Raw genomic sequence first — 19,089 nt, 5'->3', positions numbered from 1 at the left:
TATAGTATATGATTGATTCCGATAGAAGTGAAAAATACAAGAAAATCAACTTTTGCTAATTAGTATTTCCTGTCACTTAAGATTCAAATTAAAAAACTATTTATTTAAAAAGTTAAACATTTTAATTTTATCAAAATTACAACTTTTATAAAATTTTGGTAAAATGCATATTTAGGTCTTTAAGTTTCCAATGGTGCAAGAACAATCTTTTGGCCATGATGCACAAAAGAGTATTTGTTGGAATACCCTTCATGGCTAACCTTTAAAACATAGATCGAAACAGTGAATGCCATGGGATATATGTTGATTCCCTGCAATGAAAAAATAAAGAAAAAAATCACAACCAAAATATTAAATTGTATTATGTATATGACCAAGAGTAAGTTGTAATAATTATTTTCTGTAACAAAAAAAATGGTTACTCTTGGTCGTTATGAAATGATAGTCTGAAGTAAAAAAAAAAACTTACTTTTGGTCGCCTCTTACATGCCAAAGGTTCCATCCTTCAGGTGTTATTACAGATGAAAAATATGTTTCCCAAAATATGACTCTTGAGTAAGGGCCCCAAGGTCTTCCAAGATTTACTTGACCAATTCCAATAATAGACCCTCCTTTAAAAACAAATCCGTTTGGGTCATTTGGTTTTTCTCTAAGTTGCGCCGTAACAAAACCTATAGATTTGGATTTCTCTTGTACAGCATTAATGACACAATTCTGCAGCAAGTAAAAATCAATAGAAATATATATACGCTTAATTATTGTATTTTAGTATATATATATATATATATATATATATATATATATATATATATATATATATATATATATATATATATATATATATATATATATAAGTGTAAAAATATTTTATTGTCGGGGTGATAATTTGATAATCTACCTCCATATAATCCATCCACCAACAATTTATCAAATCTACACTATATAATTTGCAATGAATTGTATTCAATTTATTTATGGATCCAATTCATCCAACAATTTTTAAATTTTTTTGTGAATCATATATTTATTTTAAAATAGATACAATGATAAATTAAAATAATATGATTATAATTATTCTAAAATAACTTATTAATAATTATTATAATAAAAGTTTATTAATTAAATAGCTATATCCTTGCATAAATATACTATTCTTTATTGGCTTTTTTTACTCTTTCTAAAAAATAATTTACTTTGTCTAATTATTTTTAAAAAACTGTATTTTGTAATTTTAAAAAATATTTTAATATACTTTATATATATTGTTCAAATAAAACACATGAATATTGTGTGAAAAAATAAAAATTAAATAACAATTACCTCAAAATAAGATTGACCCTCTCCACAAATAAAGTCCACTTCACCTTGAATAAAGCAATTTTTAAAGTAAGAGCGTCCTGATGATATGAGCAATGTATCTTGGTAGCCAAAGAAACTACATTCAAATATGGCTGATTTATCACCATAAAAGTTAGCTGCTACTGCAGGTCCGTTAGATCCATATGTATTCTATAATTTAAAAAATCAATTAATGCATTATAACATAATTGAAGAGTAATTATTTTGTTATCATATAAATACTTAATTGCCTTTATAGATCCAAAAAGAAACATTAATACAAAAATTAATATAAATAAAAATTGGTCAACAACTTGACAAAACAAAAATCGCTAAACAAAAGAGAATATATTTGTTCCAAATTTTAAACCAAATACACCAAAAAAATTCAATTTATATTTTAAAACATAGAGAGTACTTAATTGCCATTTTACCTTGAATGAAATTCCACTCACAACCACGTTAGGTGGAGATGAAATGAATGTAGCGCTATCAGATGTGCCAACATTATTAGCCGAATCATTGTAAGCAATGATTGTTGTATTGCTACCCGATCCTTTTAAAATAATGCATGGCTTTTCAATAGGTATATGCACTTTTTCCCTACACAAGTTTCAAGTGTGTAAATAGAACAATAAATTTAATATTTAACAATATTTCAATTTGGGAGCTTCTACGATACATCAGAATAATTCGAATGTACCGGTACATTAAGTCGTTAAATTGATAAATTAACGATTATTTTTATGAATTAAGCTGATTATTGTATTTTAGAGATAATAATATTACTAGAAAAATCACAATTTCACTGTTTATAAGCAACTCACTAATTTTTTAAAAATTTTGATTAAAAAAATACAATATTGACTAATATAAGGAATAAAAATTCAAAAAATATCAAATTTTATATTTTTGACAATTTCGATAAATAATATTTGGTTATTATAATGTTTTTAATGATAGAAAAAATTAATTATTTTAGTCATCACCTGTACCAGATTCCACAAGCAGAATTAAAACAAGTGTTACGGCATGTATTGTAAGTAAATTTCCTAAAGTAGAACTACCAATCATCTAGTACACAGCTTGAACACGACTAGATTGAAAACAGTTGTGCCAAACTGACAGGATCAACAATGTGGACAGCCCAACTTAAGAATACACTATTTACCAAAACGTAAACTCATGTCTTTAATTTTATCGAGGCCTAAATGATTGACTCAAATGGAAAGTTACATATTCTGCAAACTACGTAGATTATATCATATAGGAGTACAGATTTGATGAACAAATTCACATAGGCTTGGTGCATGCCGCATGGATGTGTCATATCAATAAAAGGGGATCAGTGACTCCAGTCTTCCAAAAGTTGGAGGTACCATTCTAATTACAAATGTGAACATATATGAGAGGGAGAAGTATCTATTTAGCTCAAGCTTTTTGAAAGAAATTCCCCCCAACTAAAAGATAAGAGAATTTAATCTTCTATTAAAAAATAAAAAGATTTAGTTGCAATATTTTGATATAAAAATAAATTTTAATCTTTTAGTGAATATTTTAAGAAGATTGTATATCAAAAAAGATTTTGCTTCAAAAAAAAAGATTGTATATCAAAAAAAAAGATTGTTACTCTCACCAATAAAAAGATAAAAAGATTTAGTTGCAATATTTTGATATAAAAATAAATTTTAATCTTTTAGTGAATATTTTAAGAAGATTGTATATCAAAAAAGATTTTGCTTCAAAAAAAAAGATTGTATATCAAAAAAACAAAATTAAAAAAGATTGGTTATTTTTTTGATAGAAACAATAAAAAGATTTAGTTACTCTCACCAAAAAAAAAATAAAAAGATTTAGTTGCAATATTTTGATATAAAAATAAATTTTAATCTTTTAGTGAATATTTTAAGAAGATTGTATATCAAAAAAGATTTTGCTTCAAAAAAAAAAGATTGTATATCAAAAAAACAAAATTAAAAAAGATTGGTTATTTTTTTACTTATATATAGACAGCAAATTGGTTAATCGATTCCCATAATTCATTCATTCATCGGAAGGAAGCAAAGCATAGTGTTTTTGGTTTTTGAACACTTCCGTCTAATACGTCGTCGTATGGAAGCAATTGAACCACAATCACTCAAGAAACGTCCCCTGGATCTATTCTCTCCACTTGATCAACAACTCGCTCCTCCCGATTCCGAAAGCAAGAAAATTCGTGTTAATTACAAAGTGAATGCCGAGTATGGTGGAATTCAAGAAAGCATTGCTCAACCTCAGACGAAGAATTCTGCTACAAAGAATCAGTCTCAAGAACCAGGGCTTGCTCTACTTCCAGGTCCATCAATGCCAAGCAGAGGATCTTCCAGGAATTTCTCAACATCTTCTTTGATGGAAAGAATGGAAAGTAAATGGCCACGACCTGATTGGCATGCACCATGGAAAAACTACAGAGTCATCAGTGGTCATTTAGGATGGGTGACATCTATTGCAGTTGATCCCAGTAATACATGGTTTGCTACTGGTTCTGCAGATCGAACTATCAAGATATGGGATTTAGCAACTGGTGTTCTAAAACTCACATTAACAGGTCACATCCAACAAGTAAGAGCACTTGCTATTAGCAACAAACATACCTACATGTTTTCTGCTGCTGATGATAAACAAGTTAAATGTTGGGATCTTGAACAGAACAAGGTTATTAGGTCTTATCATGGTCATCTCAGTGGTGTTTACTGCTTGTCTATTCATCCCGACGACAACAACATGTTAGTTACCGGAGGACGTGATTCTGTCTGCCGGGTTTGGGACATACGTAAACAAACCCAAATTCATGCTCTAGGTCATGACAATACTGTCTGCTCTGTGTTTACAACGGAAACGGACCCTTATCAAGTTGTTACTGGTTCTCATGATTCTACAATCAAGATGTGGGATGTTAGGTATTATGGTAAAACATTGCTAACTACACTTACAAACCATAAAAAGTCTGTTCGAGCAATGGCTCCACATCCTAAACAGCGAGCTTTTGCATCTGCATCGGCTGATAATATTAAAAAGTTCACACTTCCAAAAGGACAATTTTGTCACAATATGCTCTCTCAACAGAAAACTATTATCAATGCACTGGCAGTCAATGAGGAGGGTGTTATGGTTACCGGAGGTGACAACGGTAGTATGTGGTTCTGGGATTGGAAGAGTGGTCACAATTTCCAGCAATTACAAACAATTGTACAACCTGGTTCACTGGATAGTGAAGCTGGTATTTATGCTTTAACCTATGATATCACCGGTACGAGGCTTATATCATGTGAAGCCGACAAAACAATAAAAATGTGGAAACAAGATCAAAATGCCACTCAAGAAACACATCCCCTTAACTTCAGGCCTCCTAAAGACATCCGTCGGTTCTAGTTATGTATGTAGCCCGGCCTCATTTTGATTAGATGTGCTAGCTGTTACTTCATACTTAGCTTTTTAGCACACTTCTAATCATCTTAATTTGTAACATTTCTTTGAACTTGAATAAAGATTATTACTGCTTAGATTCATATGTATTTCAATATTCAATAGTTTTGCAAAATAAAATAGGGTTTCAGGTGAAAAGGAAATAAACAAACTTGTGTTTTATTGAGGTGTTCCTATTTTCTTGTTTTTACAACAAAGACTAAGAAATTCCGTTTTATGAGTAGTAATATACTCAACCAACTTAGTCAATAAAAATTAGAGTTATTTGATTGAGATTAACCGTTCAGATTTTAACGATAGAATTTTTATATTTGTAAATAACACGTCTCATTCATGTTAGTCGTTGTTTGGATGCCAAGAGCTGAAGAAAGACTCGTGTGACACACACAGGTGTGAGTCTACGTGAAGGGTTCAGATTTTAACGGCATTCATGGAGCTAATTTTGCATAGCTTTCACCCAATAGTCCATGTGTTATTGCTAGATAATGCATGGAGCTCACTTTGCATAGCTTTCACCCAACAGTCATGCTTAGAAGCTTCAGCGTAGTTGTTAGGCTCATTATCACTGATGCAACTCAGAATGTGGAATATTAACTCAACAAGTGTGTAAATAGAACAATAAATTTAATATTTAACAATATTTCAATTTGGGAGCTTCTACGATACATCAGAATAATTCGAATGTACCGGTACATTAAGTCGTTAAATTGATAAATTAACGATTATTTTTATGAATTAAGCTGATTATTGTATTTTAGAGATAATAATATTACTAGAAAAATCACAATTTCACTGTTTATAAGCAACTCACTAATTTTTTAAAATTTTTGATTAAAAAAATAAAATATTGACTAATATAAGGAATAAAAATTCAAAAAATATCAAATTTTATATTTTTGACAATTTCGATAAATAATATTTGGTTATTATAATGTTTTTAATGATAGAAAAAATTAATTATTTTAGTCATCACCTGTACCAGATTCCACAAGCAGAATTAAAACAAGTGTTACGGCATGTATTGTAAGTAAATTTCCTAAAGTAGAACTACCAATCATCTAGTACACAGCTTGAACACGACTAGATTGAAAACAGTTGTGCCAAACTGACAGGATCAACAATGTGGACAGCCCAACTTAAGAATACACTATTTACCAAAACGTAAACTCATGTCTTTAATTTTATCGAGGCCTAAATGATTGACTCAAATGGAAAGTTACATATTCTGCAAACTACGTAGATTATATCATATAGGAGTACAGATTTGATGAACAAATTCACATAGGCTTGGTGCATGCCGCATGGATGTGTCATATCAATAAAAGGGGATCAGTGACTCCAGTCTTCCAAAAGTTGGAGGTACCATTCTAATTACAAATGTGAACATATATGAGAGGGAGAAGTATCTATTTAGCTCAAGCTTTTTGAAAGAAATTCCCCCCAACTAAAAGATAAGAGAATTTAATCTTCTATTAAAAAATAAAAAGATTTAGTTGCAATATTTTGATATAAAAATAAATTTTAATCTTTTAGTGAATATTTTAAGAAGATTGTATATCAAAAAAGATTTTGCTTCAAAAAAAAAGATTGTATATCAAAAAAAAAGATTGTTACTCTCACCAATAAAAAGATAAAAAGATTTAGTTGCAATATTTTGATATAAAAATAAATTTTAATCTTTTAGTGAATATTTTAAGAAGATTGTATATCAAAAAAGATTTTGCTTCAAAAAAAAAGATTGTATATCAAAAAAACAAAATTAAAAAAGATTGGTTATTTTTTTGATAGAAACAATAAAAAGATTTAGTTGCAATATTTTGATATAAAAATAAATTTTAATCTTTTAGTGAATATTTTAAGAAGATTGTATATCAAAAAAGATTTTGCTTCAAAAAAAAAGATTGTATATCAAAAAAACAAAATTAAAAAAGATTGGTTATTTTTTTACTTATATATAGACAGCAAATTGGTTAATCGATTCCCATAATTCATTCATTCATCGGAAGGAAGCAAAGCATAGTGTTTTTGGTTTTTGAACACTTCCGTCTAATACGTCGTCGTATGGAAGCAATTGAACCACAATCACTCAAGAAACGTCCCCTGGATCTATTCTCTCCACTTGATCAACAACTCGCTCCTCCCGATTCCGAAAGCAAGAAAATTCGTGTTAATTACAAAGTGAATGCCGAGTATGGTGGAATTCAAGAAAGCATTGCTCAACCTCAGACGAAGAATTCTGCTACAAAGAATCAGTCTCAAGAACCAGGGCTTGCTCTACTTCCAGGTCCATCAATGCCAAGCAGAGGATCTTCCAGGAATTTCTCAACATCTTCTTTGATGGAAAGAATGGAAAGTAAATGGCCACGACCTGATTGGCATGCACCATGGAAAAACTACAGAGTCATCAGTGGTCATTTAGGATGGGTGACATCTATTGCAGTTGATCCCAGTAATACATGGTTTGCTACTGGTTCTGCAGATCGAACTATCAAGATATGGGATTTAGCAACTGGTGTTCTAAAACTCACATTAACAGGTCACATCCAATAAGTAAGAGCACTTGCTATTAGCAACAAACATACCTACATGTTTTCTGCTGCTGATGATAAACAAGTTAAATGTTGGGATCTTGAACAGAACAAGGTTATTAGGTCTTATCATGGTCATCTCAGTGGTGTTTACTGCTTGTCTATTCATCCCGACGACAACAACATGTTAGTTACCGGAGGACGTGATTCTGTCTGCCGGGTTTGGGACATACGTAAACAAACCCAAATTCATGCTCTAGGTCATGACAATACTGTCTGCTCTGTGTTTACAACGGAAACGGACCCTTATCAAGTTGTTACTGGTTCTCATGATTCTACAATCAAGATGTGGGATGTTAGGTATTATGGTAAAACATTGCTAACTACACTTACAAACCATAAAAAGTCTGTTCGAGCAATGGCTCCACATCCTAAACAACGAGCTTTTGCATCTGCATCGGCTGATAATATTAAAAAGTTCACACTTCCAAAAGGACAATTTTGTCACAATATGCTCTCTCAACAGAAAACTATTATCAATGCACTGGCAGTCAATGAGGAGGGTGTTATGGTTACCGGAGGTGACAACGGTAGTATGTGGTTCTGGGATTGGAAGAGTGGTCACAATTTCCAGCAATTACAAACAATTGTACAACCTGGTTCACTGGATAGTGAAGCTGGTATTTATGCTTTAACCTATGATATCACCGGTACGAGGCTTATATCATGTGAAGCCGACAAAACAATAAAAATGTGGAAACAAGATCAAAATGCCACTCAAGAAACACATCCCCTTAACTTCAGGCCTCCTAAAGACATCCGTCGGTTCTAGTTATGTATGTAGCCCGGCCTCATTTTGATTAGATGTGCTAGCTGTTACTTCATACTTAGCTTTTTAGCACACTTCTAATCATCTTAATTTGTAACATTTCTTTGAACTTGAATAAAGATTATTACTGCTTAGATTCATATGTATTTCAATATTCAATAGTTTTGCAAAATAAAATAGGGTTTCAGGTGAAAAGGAAATAAACAAACTTGTGTTTTATTGAGGTGTTCCTATTTTCTTGTTTTTACAACAAAGACTAAGAAATTCCGTTTTATGAGTAGTAATATACTCAACCAACTTAGTCAATAAAAATTAGAGTTATTTGATTGAGATTAACCGTTCAGATTTTAACGATAGAATTTTTATATTTGTAAATAACACGTCTCATTCATGTTAGTCGTTGTTTGGATGCCAAGAGCTGAAGAAAGACTCGTGTGACACACACAGGTGTGAGTCTACGTGAAGGGTTCAGATTTTAACGGCATTCATGGAGCTAATTTTGCATAGCTTTCACCCAATAGTCCATGTGTTATTGCTAGATAATGCATGGAGCTCACTTTGCATAGCTTTCACCCAACAGTCATGCTTAGAAGCTTCAGCGTAGTTGTTAGGCTCATTATCACTGATGCAACTCAGAATGTGGAATATTAACTCAACAAGTGTGTAAATAGAACAATAAATTTAATATTTAACAATATTTCAATTTGGGAGCTTCTACGATACATCAGAATAATTCGAATGTACCGGTACATTAAGTCGTTAAATTGATAAATTAACGATTATTTTTATGAATTAAGCTGATTATTGTATTTTAGAGATAATAATATTACTAGAAAAATCACAATTTCACTGTTTATAAGCAACTCACTAATTTTTTAAAATTTTTGATTAAAAAAATAAAATATTGACTAATATAAGGAATAAAAATTCAAAAAATATCAAATTTTATATTTTTGACAATTTCGATAAATAATATTTGGTTATTATAATGTTTTTAATGATAGAAAAAATTAATTATTTTAGTCATCACCTGTACCAGATTCCACAAGCAGAATTAAAACAAGTGTTACGGCATGTATTGTAAGTAAATTTCCTAAAGTAGAACTACCAATCATCTAGTACACAGCTTGAACACGACTAGATTGAAAACAGTTGTGCCAAACTGACAGGATCAACAATGTGGACAGCCCAACTTAAGAATACACTATTTACCAAAACGTAAACTCATGTCTTTAATTTTATCGAGGCCTAAATGATTGACTCAAATGGAAAGTTACATATTCTGCAAACTACGTAGATTATATCATATAGGAGTACAGATTTGATGAACAAATTCACATAGGCTTGGTGCATGCCGCATGGATGTGTCATATCAATAAAAGGGGATCAGTGACTCCAGTCTTCCAAAAGTTGGAGGTACCATTCTAATTACAAATGTGAACATATATGAGAGGGAGAAGTATCTATTTAGCTCAAGCTTTTTGAAAGAAATTCCCCCCAACTAAAAGATAAGAGAATTTAATCTTCTATTAAAAAATAAAAAGATTTAGTTGCAATATTTTGATATAAAAATAAATTTTAATCTTTTAGTGAATATTTTAAGAAGATTGTATATCAAAAAAGATTTTGCTTCAAAAAAAAAGATTGTATATCAAAAAAAAAGATTGTTACTCTCACCAATAAAAAGATAAAAAGATTTAGTTGCAATATTTTGATATAAAAATAAATTTTAATCTTTTAGTGAATATTTTAAGAAGATTGTATATCAAAAAAGATTTTGCTTCAAAAAAAAAGATTGTATATCAAAAAAACAAAATTAAAAAAGATTGGTTATTTTTTTGATAGAAACAATAAAAAGATTTAGTTACCAAAAAAAAAATAAAAAGATTTAGTTGCAATATTTTGATATAAAAATAAATTTTAATCTTTTAGTGAATATTTTAAGAAGATTGTATATCAAAAAAGATTTTGCTTCAAAAAAAAAGATTGTATATCAAAAAAACAAAATTAAAAAAGATTGGTTATTTTTTTACTTATATATAGACAGCAAATTGGTTAATCGATTCCCATAATTCATTCATTCATCGGAAGGAAGCAAAGCATAGTGTTTTTGGTTTTTGAACACTTCCGTCTAATACGTCGTCGTATGGAAGCAATTGAACCACAATCACTCAAGAAACGTCCCCTGGATCTATTCTCTCCACTTGATCAACAACTCGCTCCTCCCGATTCCGAAAGCAAGAAAATTCGTGTTAATTACAAAGTGAATGCCGAGTATGGTGGAATTCAAGAAAGCATTGCTCAACCTCAGACGAAGAATTCTGCTACAAAGAATCAGTCTCAAGAACCAGGGCTTGCTCTACTTCCAGGTCCATCAATGCCAAGCAGAGGATCTTCCAGGAATTTCTCAACATCTTCTTTGATGGAAAGAATGGAAAGTAAATGGCCACGACCTGATTGGCATGCACCATGGAAAAACTACAGAGTCATCAGTGGTCATTTAGGATGGGTGACATCTATTGCAGTTGATCCCAGTAATACATGGTTTGCTACTGGTTCTGCAGATCGAACTATCAAGATATGGGATTTAGCAACTGGTGTTCTAAAACTCACATTAACAGGTCACATCCAATAAGTAAGAGCACTTGCTATTAGCAACAAACATACCTACATGTTTTCTGCTGCTGATGATAAACAAGTTAAATGTTGGGATCTTGAACAGAACAAGGTTATTAGGTCTTATCATGGTCATCTCAGTGGTGTTTACTGCTTGTCTATTCATCCCGACGACAACAACATGTTAGTTACCGGAGGACGTGATTCTGTCTGCCGGGTTTGGGACATACGTAAACAAACCCAAATTCATGCTCTAGGTCATGACAATACTGTCTGCTCTGTGTTTACAACGGAAACGGACCCTTATCAAGTTGTTACTGGTTCTCATGATTCTACAATCAAGATGTGGGATGTTAGGTATTATGGTAAAACATTGCTAACTACACTTACAAACCATAAAAAGTCTGTTCGAGCAATGGCTCCACATCCTAAACAACGAGCTTTTGCATCTGCATCGGCTGATAATATTAAAAAGTTCACACTTCCAAAAGGACAATTTTGTCACAATATGCTCTCTCAACAGAAAACTATTATCAATGCACTGGCAGTCAATGAGGAGGGTGTTATGGTTACCGGAGGTGACAACGGTAGTATGTGGTTCTGGGATTGGAAGAGTGGTCACAATTTCCAGCAATTACAAACAATTGTACAACCTGGTTCACTGGATAGTGAAGCTGGTATTTATGCTTTAACCTATGATATCACCGGTACGAGGCTTATATCATGTGAAGCCGACAAAACAATAAAAATGTGGAAACAAGATCAAAATGCCACTCAAGAAACACATCCCCTTAACTTCAGGCCTCCTAAAGACATCCGTCGGTTCTAGTTATGTATGTAGCCCGGCCTCATTTTGATTAGATGTGCTAGCTGTTACTTCATACTTAGCTTTTTAGCACACTTCTAATCATCTTAATTTGTAACATTTCTTTGAACTTGAATAAAGATTATTACTGCTTAGATTCATATGTATTTCAATATTCAATAGTTTTGCAAAATAAAATAGGGTTTCAGGTGAAAAGGAAATAAACAAACTTGTGTTTTATTGAGGTGTTCCTATTTTCTTGTTTTTACAACAAAGACTAAGAAATTCCGTTTTATGAGTAGTAATATACTCAACCAACTTAGTCAATAAAAATTAGAGTTATTTGATTGAGATTAACCGTTCAGATTTTAACGATAGAATTTTTATATTTGTAAATAACACGTCTCATTCATGTTAGTCGTTGTTTGGATGCCAAGAGCTGAAGAAAGACTCGTGTGACACACACAGGTGTGAGTCTACGTGAAGGGTTCAGATTTTAACGGCATTCATGGAGATAATTTTGCATAGCTTTCACCCAATAGTCCATGTGTTATTGCTAGATAATGCATGGAGCTCACTTTGCATAGCTTTCACCCAACAGTCATGCTTAGAAGCTTCAGCGTAGTTGTTAGGCTCATTATCACTGATGCAACTCAGAATGTGGAATATTAACTCAACAAGTGTGTAAATAGAACAATAAATTTAATATTTAACAATATTTCAATTTGGGAGCTTCTACGATACATCAGAATAATTCGAATGTACCGGTACATTAAGTCGTTAAATTGATAAATTAACGATTATTTTTATGAATTAAGCTGATTATTGTATTTTAGAGATAATAATATTACTAGAAAAATCACAATTTCACTGTTTATAAGCAACTCACTAATTTTTTAAAATTTTTGATTAAAAAAATACAATATTGACTAATATAAGGAATAAAAATTCAAAAAATATCAAATTTTATATTTTTGACAATTTCGATAAATAATATTTGGTTATTATAATGTTTTTAATGATAGAAAAAATTAATTATTTTAGTCATCACCTGTACCAGATTCCACAAGCAGAATTAAAACAAGTGTTACGGCATGTATTGTAAGTAAATTTCCTAAAGTAGAACTACCAATCATCTAGTACACAGCTTGAACACGACTAGATTGAAAACAGTTGTGCCAAACTGACAGGATCAACAATGTGGACAGCCCAACTTAAGAATACACTATTTACCAAAACGTAAACTCATGTCTTTAATTTTATCGAGGCCTAAATGATTGACTCAAATGGAAAGTTACATATTCTGCAAACTACGTAGATTATATCATATAGGAGTACAGATTTGATGAACAAATTCACATAGGCTTGGTGCATGCCGCATGGATGTGTCATATCAATAAAAGGGGATCAGTGACTCCAGTCTTCCAAAAGTTGGAGGTACCATTCTAATTACAAATGTGAACATATATGAGAGGGAGAAGTATCTATTTAGCTCAAGCTTTTTGAAAGAAATTCCCCCCAACTAAAAGATAAGAGAATTTAATCTTCTATTAAAAAATAAAAAGATTTAGTTGCAATATTTTGATATAAAAATAAATTTTAATCTTTTAGTGAATATTTTAAGAAGATTGTATATCAAAAAAGATTTTGCTTCAAAAAAAAAGATTGTATATCAAAAAAAAAGATTGTTACTCTCACCAATAAAAAGATAAAAAGATTTAGTTGCAATATTTTGATATAAAAATAAATTTTAATCTTTTAGTGAATATTTTAAGAAGATTGTATATCAAAAAAGATTTTGCTTCAAAAAAAAAGATTGTATATCAAAAAAACAAAATTAAAAAAGATTGGTTATTTTTTTGATAGAAACAATAAAAAGATTTAGTTACTCTCACCAAAAAAAAAATAAAAAGATTTAGTTGCAATATTTTGATATAAAAATAAATTTTAATCTTTTAGTGAATATTTTAAGAAGATTGTATATCAAAAAAGATTTTGCTTCAAAAAAAAAAGATTGTATATCAAAAAAACAAAATTAAAAAAGATTGGTTATTTTTTTACTTATATATAGACAGCAAATTGGTTAATCGATTCCCATAATTCATTCATTCATCGGAAGGAAGCAAAGCATAGTGTTTTTGGTTTTTGAACACTTCCGTCTAATACGTCGTCGTATGGAAGCAATTGAACCACAATCACTCAAGAAACGTCCCCTGGATCTATTCTCTCCACTTGATCAACAACTCGCTCCTCCCGATTCCGAAAGCAAGAAAATTCGTGTTAATTACAAAGTGAATGCCGAGTATGGTGGAATTCAAGAAAGCATTGCTCAACCTCAGACGAAGAATTCTGCTACAAAGAATCAGTCTCAAGAACCAGGGCTTGCTCTACTTCCAGGTCCATCAATGCCAAGCAGAGGATCTTCCAGGAATTTCTCAACATCTTCTTTGATGGAAAGAATGGAAAGTAAATGGCCACGACCTGATTGGCATGCACCATGGAAAAACTACAGAGTCATCAGTGGTCATTTAGGATGGGTGACATCTATTGCAGTTGATCCCAGTAATACATGGTTTGCTACTGGTTCTGCAGATCGAACTATCAAGATATGGGATTTAGCAACTGGTGTTCTAAAACTCACATTAACAGGTCACATCCAACAAGTAAGAGCACTTGCTATTAGCAACAAACATACCTACATGTTTTCTGCTGCTGATGATAAACAAGTTAAATGTTGGGATCTTGAACAGAACAAGGTTATTAGGTCTTATCATGGTCATCTCAGTGGTGTTTACTGCTTGTCTATTCATCCCGACGACAACAACATGTTAGTTACCGGAGGACGTGATTCTGTCTGCCGGGTTTGGGACATACGTAAACAAACCCAAATTCATGCTCTAGGTCATGACAATACTGTCTGCTCTGTGTTTACAACGGAAACGGACCCTTATCAAGTTGTTACTGGTTCTCATGATTCTACAATCAAGATGTGGGATGTTAGGTATTATGGTAAAACATTGCTAACTACACTTACAAACCATAAAAAGTCTGTTCGAGCAATGGCTCCACATCCTAAACAGCGAGCTTTTGCATCTGCATCGGCTGATAATATTAAAAAGTTCACACTTCCAAAAGGACAATTTTGTCACAATATGCTCTCTCAACAGAAAACTATTATCAATGCACTGGCAGTCAATGAGGAGGGTGTTATGGTTACCGGAGGTGACAACGGTAGTATGTGGTTCTGGGATTGGAAGAGTGGTCACAATTTCCAGCAATTACAAACAATTGTACAACCTGGTTCACTGGATAGTGAAGCTGGTATTTATGCTTTAACCTATGATATCACCGGTACGAGGCTTATATCATGTGAAGCCGACAAAACAATAAAAATGTGGAAACAAGATCAAAATGCCACTCAAGAAACACATCCCCTTAACTTCAGGCCTCCTAAAGACATCCGTCGGTTCTAGTTATGTATGTAGCCCGGCCTCATTTTGATTAGATGTGCTAGCTGTTACTTCATACTTAGCTTTTTAGCACACTTCTAATCATCTTAATTTGTAACATTTCTTTGAACTTGAATAAAGATTATTACTGCTTAGATTCATATGTATTTCAATATTCAATAGTTTTGCAAAATAAAATAGGGTTTCAGGTGAAAAGGAAATAAACAAACTTGTGTTTTATTGAGGTGTTCCTATTTTCTTGTTTTTACAACAAAGACTAAGAAATTCCGTTTTATGAGTAGTAATATACTCAACCAACTTAGTCAATAAAAATTAGAGTTATTTGATTGAGATTAACCGTTCAGATTTTAACGATAGAATTTTTATATTTGTAAATAACACGTCTCATTCATGTTAGTCGTTGTTTGGATGCCAAGAGCTGAAGAAAGACTCGTGTGACACACACAGGTGTGAGTCTACGTGAAGGGTTCAGATTTTAACGGCATTCATGGAGATAATTTTGCATAGCTTTCACCCAATAGTCCATGTGTTATTGCTAGATAATGCATGGAGCTCACTTTGCATAGCTTTCACCCAACAGTCATGCTTAGAAGCTTCAGCGTAGTTGTTAGGCTCATTATCACTGATGCAACTCAGAATGTGGAATATTAACTCAACAAGTGTGTAAATAGAACAATAAATTTAATATTTAACAATATTTCAATTTGGGAGCTTCTACGATACATCAGAATAATTCGAATGTACCGGTACATTAAGTCGTTAAATTGATAAATTAACGATTATTTTTATGAATTAAGCTGATTATTGTATTTTAGAGATAATAATATTACTAGAAAAATCACAATTTCACTGTTTATAAGCAACTCACTAATTTTTTAAAATTTTTGATTAAAAAAATACAATATTGACTAATATAAGGAATAAAAATTCAAAAAATATCAAATTTTATATTTTTGACAATTTCGATAAATAATATTTGGTTATTATAATGTTTTTAATGATAGAAAAAATTAATTATTTTAGCCATCACCTGTACCAGATTCCACAAGCAGAATTAAAACAAGTGTTACGGCATGTATTGTAAGTAAATTTCCTAAAGTAGAACTACCAATCATCTAGTACACAGCTTGAACACGACTAGATTGAAAACAGTTGTGCCAAACTGACAGGATCAACAATGTGGACAGCCCAACTTAAGAATACACTATTTACCAAAACGTAAACTCATGTCTTTAATTTTATCGAGGCCTAAATGATTGACTCAAATGGAAAGTTACATATTCTGCAAACTACGTAGATTATATCATATAGGAGTACAGATTTGATGAACAAATTCACATAGGCTTGGTGCATGCCGCATGGATGTGTCATATCAATAAAAGGGGATCAGTGACTCCAGTCTTCCAAAAGTTGGAGGTACCATTCTAATTACAAATGTGAACATATATGAGAGGGAGAAGTATCTATTTAGCTCAAGCTTTTTGAAAGAAATTCCCCCCAACTAAAAGATAAGAGAATTTAATCTTCTATTAAAAAATAAAAAGATTTAGTTGCAATATTTTGATATAAAAATAAATTTTAATCTTTTAGTGAATATTTTAAGAAGATTGTATATCAAAAAAGATTTTGCTTCAAAAAAAAAGATTGTATATCAAAAAAAAAGATTGTTACTCTCACCAATAAAAAGATAAAAAGATTTAGTTGCAATATTTTGATATAAAAATAAATTTTAATCTTTTAGTGAATATTTTAAGAAGATTGTATATCAAAAAAGATTTTGCTTCAAAAAAAAAGATTGTATATCAAAAAAACAAAATTAAAAAAGATTGGTTATTTTTTTGATAGAAACAATAAAAAGATTTAGTTACTCTCACCAAAAAAAAAATAAAAAGATTTAGTTGCAATATTTTGATATAAAAATAAATTTTAATCTTTTAGTGAATATTTTAAGAAGATTGTATATCAAAAAAGATTTTGCTTCAAAAAAAAAAAGATTGTATATCAAAAAAACAAAATTAAAAAAGATTGGTTATTTTTTTACTTATATATAGACAGCAAATTGGTTAATCGATTCCCATAATTCATTCATTCATCGGAAGGAAGCAAAGCATAGTGTTTTTGGTTTTTGAACACTTCCGTCTAATACGTCGTCGTATGGAAGCAATTGAACCACAATCACTCAAGAAACGTCCCCTGGATCTATTCTCTCCACTTGATCAACAACTCGCTCCTCCCGATTCCGAAAGCAAGAAAAATCGTGTTAATTACAAAGTGAATGCCGAGTATGGTGGAATTCAAGAAAGCATTGCTCAACCTCAGACGAAGAATTCTGCTACAAAGAATCAGTCTCAAGAACCAGGGCTTGCTCTACTTCCAGGTCCATCAATGCCAAGCAGAGGATCTTCCAGGAATTTCTCAACATCTTCTTTGATGGAAAGAATGGAAAGTAAATGGCCACGACCTGATTGGCATGCACCATGGAAAAACTACAGAGTCATCAGTGGTCATTTAGGATGGGTGACATCTATTGCAGTTGATCCCAGTAATACATGGTTTGCTACTGGTTCTGCAGATCGAACTATCAAGATATGGGATTTAGCAACTGGTGTTCTAAAACTCACATTAACAGGTCACATCCAACAAGTAAGAGCACTTGCTATTAGCAACAAACATACCTACATGTTTTCTGCTGCTGATGATAAACAAGTTAAATGTTGGGATCTTGAACAGAACAAGGTTATTAGGTCTTATCATGGTCATCTCAGTGGTGTTTACTGCTTGTCTATTCATCCCGACGACAACAACATGTTAGTTACCGGAGGACGTGATTCTGTCTGCCGGGTTTGGGACATACGTAAACAAACCCAAATTCATGCTCTAGGTCATGACAATACTGTCTGCTCTGTGTTTACAACGGAAACGGACCCTTATCAAGTTGTTACTGGTTCTCATGATTCTACAATCAAGATGTGGGATGTTAGGTATTATGGTAAAACATTGCTAACTACACTTACAAACCATAAAAAGTCTGTTCGAGCAATGGCTCCACATCCTAAACAGCGAGCTTTTGCATCTGCATCGGCTGATAATATTAAAAAGTTCACACTTCCAAAAGGACAATTTTGTCACAATATGCTCTCTCAACAGAAAACTATTATCAATGCACTGGCAGTCAATGAGGAGGGTGTTATGGTTACCGGAGGTGACAACGGTAGTATGTGGTTCTGGGATTGGAAGAGTGGTCACAATTTCCAGCAATTACAAACAATTGTACAACCTGGTTCACTGGATAGTGAAGCTGGTATTTATGCTTTAACCTATGATATCACCGGTACGAGGCTTATATCATGTGAAGCCGACAAAACAATAAAAATGTGGAAACAAGATCAAAATGCCACTCAAGAAACACATCCCCTTAACTTCAGGCCTCCTAAAGACATCCGTCGGTTCTAGTTATGTATGTAGCCCGGCCTCATTTTGATTAGATGTGCTAGCTGTTACTTCATACTTAGCTTTTTAGCACACTTCTAATCATCTTAATTTGTAACATTTCTTTGAACTTGAATAAAGATTATTACTGCTTAGATTCATATGTATTTCAATATTCAATAGTTTTGCAAAATAAAATAGGGTTTCAGGTGAAAAGGAAATAAACAAACTTGTGTTTTATTGAGGTGTTCCTATTTTCTTGTTTTTACAACAAAGACTAAGAAATTCCGTTTTATGAGTAGTAATATACTCAACCAACTTAGTCAATAAAAATTAGAGTTATTTGATTGAGATTAACCGTTCAGATTTTAACGATAGAATTTTTATATTTGTAAATAACACGTCTCATTCATGTTAGTCGTTGTTTGGATGCCAAGAGCTGAAGAAAGACTCGTGTGACACACACAGGTGTGAGTCTACGTGAAGGGTTCAGATTTTAACGGCATTCATGGAGATAATTTTGCATAGCTTTCACCCAATAGTCCATGTGTTATTGCTAGATAATGCATGGAGCTCACTTTGCATAGCTTTCACCCAACAGTCATGCTT

General features: G+C 32.0%; 4 protein-coding genes and 2 pseudogenes across 4 annotated transcripts; 5 read left to right on the top strand and 1 right to left on the bottom strand.

Annotated features, from left to right (window-relative positions):
• Positions 1 to 56: 56 nt before the first annotated feature.
• On the bottom strand, positions 57 to 2,049 carry LOC123904515 (putative pectinesterase 52). The gene is made up of 5 exons (XM_045954171.1): positions 2,042 to 2,049; positions 1,773 to 1,941; positions 1,321 to 1,509; positions 470 to 714; positions 57 to 311 (listed from the first exon to the last, which is right to left on the bottom strand). The coding sequence occupies exons 1-5, from the start codon at positions 2,047 to 2,049 to the stop codon at positions 263 to 265; spliced, it is 660 nt and encodes a 219-aa protein (XP_045810127.1). The 3' UTR covers positions 57 to 262.
• A 1,211-nt stretch (positions 2,050 to 3,260) lies between these two features.
• On the top strand, positions 3,261 to 4,784 carry LOC123907949 (protein pleiotropic regulatory locus 1-like). Its single transcript, XM_045958431.1, has one exon. The coding sequence runs from the start codon at positions 3,451 to 3,453 to the stop codon at positions 4,747 to 4,749; it is 1,299 nt and encodes a 432-aa protein (XP_045814387.1). The 5' UTR covers positions 3,261 to 3,450; the 3' UTR covers positions 4,750 to 4,784.
• A 1,877-nt stretch (positions 4,785 to 6,661) lies between these two features.
• LOC123907955 lies at positions 6,662 to 8,198 on the top strand (annotated as a pseudogene).
• Positions 8,199 to 10,103: 1,905 nt separating this feature from the next.
• Positions 10,104 to 11,640, top strand: LOC123907953 (annotated as a pseudogene).
• A 1,925-nt stretch (positions 11,641 to 13,565) lies between these two features.
• Positions 13,566 to 15,089, top strand: LOC123907950 (protein pleiotropic regulatory locus 1-like). The gene has a single exon (XM_045958432.1). The coding sequence runs from the start codon at positions 13,756 to 13,758 to the stop codon at positions 15,052 to 15,054; it is 1,299 nt and encodes a 432-aa protein (XP_045814388.1). The 5' UTR covers positions 13,566 to 13,755; the 3' UTR covers positions 15,055 to 15,089.
• Positions 15,090 to 17,071: 1,982 nt separating this feature from the next.
• Positions 17,072 to 18,539, top strand: LOC123907956 (protein pleiotropic regulatory locus 1-like). The gene has a single exon (XM_045958435.1). The coding sequence runs from the start codon at positions 17,206 to 17,208 to the stop codon at positions 18,502 to 18,504; it is 1,299 nt and encodes a 432-aa protein (XP_045814391.1). The 5' UTR covers positions 17,072 to 17,205; the 3' UTR covers positions 18,505 to 18,539.
• Positions 18,540 to 19,089: the final 550 nt, after the last annotated feature.

Source organism: Trifolium pratense, linkage group LG2 (assembly GCF_020283565.1).
Source record: "Trifolium pratense cultivar HEN17-A07 linkage group LG2, ARS_RC_1.1, whole genome shotgun sequence".
Taxonomy (NCBI): domain Eukaryota; kingdom Viridiplantae; phylum Streptophyta; class Magnoliopsida; order Fabales; family Fabaceae; genus Trifolium; species Trifolium pratense.
This window is presented reverse-complemented; position numbering and strand designations above follow the sequence as displayed.